Source organism: Elaeis guineensis, chromosome 10 (genome assembly GCF_000442705.2).
Source record: "Elaeis guineensis isolate ETL-2024a chromosome 10, EG11, whole genome shotgun sequence".
NCBI lineage: Eukaryota > Viridiplantae > Streptophyta > Magnoliopsida > Arecales > Arecaceae > Elaeis > Elaeis guineensis.
In genome coordinates, this window is record NC_026002.2 from 28,531,296 (window position 1) to 28,535,408 (window position 4,113).

The 4,113-nt window shown below is 42.9% G+C and overlaps 1 protein-coding gene across 1 annotated transcript; it reads right to left on the bottom strand.

The window, feature by feature from the left end:
* Positions 1–1,229: 1,229 nt before the first annotated feature.
* On the bottom strand, positions 1,230–2,116 carry LOC105052545 (ethylene-responsive transcription factor RAP2-3). Its single transcript, XM_010933383.4, has 2 exons — positions 1,951–2,116; positions 1,230–1,845 (listed from the first exon to the last, which is right to left on the bottom strand). Exons 1-2 carry the CDS (start codon positions 2,102–2,104, stop codon positions 1,340–1,342), a joined length of 660 nt encoding a protein of 219 aa, XP_010931685.3. The 5' UTR covers positions 2,105–2,116; the 3' UTR covers positions 1,230–1,339.
* Between the last annotated feature and the right edge of the window lie 1,997 nt (positions 2,117–4,113).

Here is a 4,113-nt window from a genome sequence, read left to right on the forward strand (position 1 = left end):
CATTGATCCTTTCACTATATTCATGAGCATGCCCACGATCTGTCCATTGAGATGCAGTCAAATATCTCGTGCATGAGAATTACTAAGCTATTCAAGTTTACTGACACTTATTGTAATACATACAACGTAACGTGTGATACCAATTGGGACATTGGCCATTTGATGTTAAAATAATTCCACCAATCGCCGCTGTGATATTAACCCGAGTTTGCAACGATTAATGCGAGAAAATTGCACCAGCTGAAGGCTTCCAATATGTATTATTAGAATTACAAGTAATAATAACTGTTATTATTTATGCCATAACAACTAATTATAACGGTTAATAATTAAAAAAAATATTTAAAATCATGGATCAAAGCACACCTGCCACTTATAAGAACATGGTGATCAGCTATGGATAAGATGTGTGTGATTCACTCACGCCCATGGTGATCAGCTGTGCTTGCACGTTACAACCATGCAACTGAGTGATCTAAGCATGCCAGTAAATCTGCATATAGATTTCAGACCTCCAGCCCAAATGCCACCCAAAAAAAAAAAAAAGGAAAAAACCAAAAACAAAAACAAAGACGGTGGGCACACCCTGCGTAGATCCGCACACCGGAAACCAGCCCCCGGTTTCTCTTGTTCCGTTGATCCGCCGCCAACGGACAGCATTGTATAGTTTTACCTGAAGGAAGTTTAACCTTCCTTCTCACGAATCCACCGTTGGATCGCGCAGTGGTTGCTTCGAGATCTGCGCAGGTGGATGAATGAACAGATCGAGATCTTTACGATCTATGCGGAGCGCGATCCGACGGGTGACGGCGTGAAAGAAGACTAATCATTCTTTCGCGGAAAAGATGCAACCCGAACCCACGCTGCCCATCCCATCGGTATCGCATCCATACCACTGACTTAAATCCCCGCATCCGGAATCCCGCAAAAAACTTTACCATTCTTGACAAACGGTTGAACGGTCGGTTTCAAAGCAGACACGCGTCAAAAAAAGGGTAAAAGCCCCGTCCGTTTCATTAAAAGGATTGTACGCATAGAAATATTTATGCAGCAGATGAATCTGCCGTCCAAAGTTGCCACGTGGACAAATTACACTGCTGATACGACATCTGCGTGGAATTTTCTATTACAACGTATAGACGATGCTTTATACTGTTGCAGGCCTATCAGGCTATCCCTGAGCACCTGGCAGCTAACCACTGGAATCTCTTTTTTTATACAAAAAAAAGGGAAAATAAAATATTATTTCATTTAAAGAGCAACGGAAATCACAACGGTATCTAAACGGTCCCACAAGTTATGATACATCACAGCCGTCCAAAGGAGATATTATCATGGATCAGACGGGGCGCACGTCACCGCACAGCCCGACATTATACGGCCCACCACCGTTGTTGCCCCGGTTTCCTCCGGCCGGCGCGCACGCCATCTCCGCGAGCGACACCGCGGACTGCATCGCCGATGAGAAGGAGCACGACGGCGATGGCGACGACGTCAAGCTCCCCTCCGGCGCCGGAGCTCGGGGCTTCTTGGTGATCCGGAGGACGGGGCCAACGGAGGATGGGGAGTCGGGGAAGTTGAGTCGGGCCTTGGGGCCGCGGATCTCGCGGGCGGCGGTGTCGTAGGCCCGCGCGGCATCCTCGGCGGTGGCGAAGGTCCCCAACCACACCCGTGCCCCCTTCCTTGGGTCCCTTATCTCCGCGGCCCACTTCCCCCACGGTCGCCTCCGGATTCCCCTATACGAGTTCTTCCGCGGCCCACGGTGTCTCCCCCCGGCCTTACCATCCTCCTCGGCCGCAGCCGCAGCCACCTTCTCCACCGTCTTCTCGCCCTCACGGTCGCATCCTTAAAGTTTAGCAAAAAAGAGAATTAAAAGAACACAGAAGAACTGATAAGACGAACCGCAGGAAACGTACGTTGTGGAGATGCAGCGGAGGAATTTGGAGTTACCTGGGATGATGTCAGATGATTCCGACAGCCAGTTAACCGGCGGCATGAGCTGGCGGCCACCGCTGGCAGCGAGGAAGTCGGGTACGACCGCTCCTCCGCACATCTTCCTTAGCCAACGAGAGCGTGTGCAAGGGGATGCCGTTTCAAGAGGCATACGAGTACCGTCCCAGCTTTGCCGCTTTATAAAGAGTTGGTGGAGTACTCCCTGATTCTACTTTTTTTTTTTTTTTTTTTTGGATTATTTCGTTTTTTTTCTGTGTCAGATTTCAGTTGGAGAAAAAGGGAGGAGCTAGTAGAATTTTGGCCCTATGCAATGATATTTCCTTTAAAAGATCCGTGAAGAAGATATCACATAGGTACTTGTACACTAGACACATGCGATCCCCATATGATATGCTAGGGTGTGGATTCCGTGGATACTGCGGCTTGCGATGAGAGTCCGCCGAAGCTATGCGGTTTGTACCATAATAATTACTTTCCTAATCAGTCAACAATGGGAACACATATATTTACAAATCAGTAAGACATAATTTAGATATTGTTTGATATCACTTTTTTTTATATATTTTAAGAAAAAAATAAAAACTCTATTTTTATTTTTTTTAGATTTAAAAATATGGATATGTTTGTAGTTGATTATTTTAAAAATATAAATAAAATGATGGTGGTGAAAACTAGAGTAAAGCATTAGAAATGATGAATACCATGATAATGGAGATATGGTGCATGTCGTAGGGTGCTGGCGATGTAATAAAAGTGAAGATGATAATAATGATAGTATGGTAAAGAGATGGTAGTGATGGTAATGACAATGATGCCAACTATATAGTATGGATAGCAATGGTAACATTGATTGATAAAATTGAGGATTGGTGTATCAATGATGTTGCATATGGAGGTAGCAATGATGGTGATTGTAGTATTATTAAGGCAATATAAGTAATGAGATTGATGGTGGCAACAACAATGGCAGAGGCAACGATAGTCGTAGTGGAGATGCTATTAATTGTTATATTAAAAAAAAATATAATAATCTTTTATTTTTTTAGAAATTATAAAAATAATCTGTGAAAATAAAAAATAAAATCATTGTATAATTTACATTTTATTTCAATTTTAATAATTATTTTTAGAGATAAAAAATAAAAATGACATCATTCAGAAATTCTCAAATTAGTTACAAAATAAAATTTTTATTTTTATTTCAATCTTGTTTACCGTACATGAAAAATTTTAATTTAGAAATAAATCATCTTGTACGCTATATATGCGCTAAAATACATACCATGTGAATGGTAGATAAAGTCTAAAAGCAAAAACTTAAAATCGAAGTTGTGTTCGAATGCAACAAATTGAAATTACAATTAAAAAAATATTTTCAAAAATATCTTTATTATGTACGGACTAATATAACAAGTTGCTTACAAGTTATACGTCCGCCAAATCCATGTTTAATAGGTTATCAAGCGAAATATGTTGTATTTATTAATTTATATGGGAGCCGGAGCAAGAATAGTTACGTACACAATGCATGGAACTTTCTATATGATCGGTGGATCGCATCGTACGCTTTTAACTCGCCCATGGCGTCCTTTTATTCTGTTGAGTTTTTTTTTTTCCTTTTTCGAAAAATACACGGCGGCGTCTGTTTACCAGGCGCAGTGCGTGCGCGTCCGCACGGAAAGCTTGATGTATGCGCCGCAGCACCATCGCAGAGACCTCGAGAGATCGGCAAAAAGCGCTCCTATTGGCCTCCACGTGGCTCTGTACTATTGGAGACGGGAGTGACGTGGCTGTTCCTACGAAAGCTGGCAACTTGGGGTGTAACGCACCAGCAGGGCCCGTCTAAACTTTTAATGGACGTGCCCATCTATAGCAACACCCACTAATGGATGAAATCACGTAGACTGCCACTTGCGTTGGTGCTCCCTTGGTTCCATCCCAAATTTAAGTGCTAGTGGGAAGCAATCAAACGGCTGCCAGATGATGGAAGACACAGCCGTATTGGTGGTCTCATGGGGAAGATTGTAGGAAGGCCAGTGATAGTGAATGTGACGTATCAGGCTAGTGACAGGTTTTATTATTGGAGGAGTTATCCGTGGGCAGTTGGCCAGGAGGAGTGTTCCAAAACTAGGAGCTTTTGTGTTGCGTTATGATGTTTGG

Coding starts and splice junctions, on each gene's coding strand:
- LOC105052545 (XM_010933383.4), bottom strand. CDS start 2,104: ATGCCTCTTGAAACGGCATCCCCTTGCACACGCTCTCGTTGGCTAAGG. Junction 1,846..1,950: donor ATCATCTGACATCATCCCAG/GTAACTCCAAAT, acceptor CTAAACTTTAAG/GATGCGACCGTGAGGGCGAG.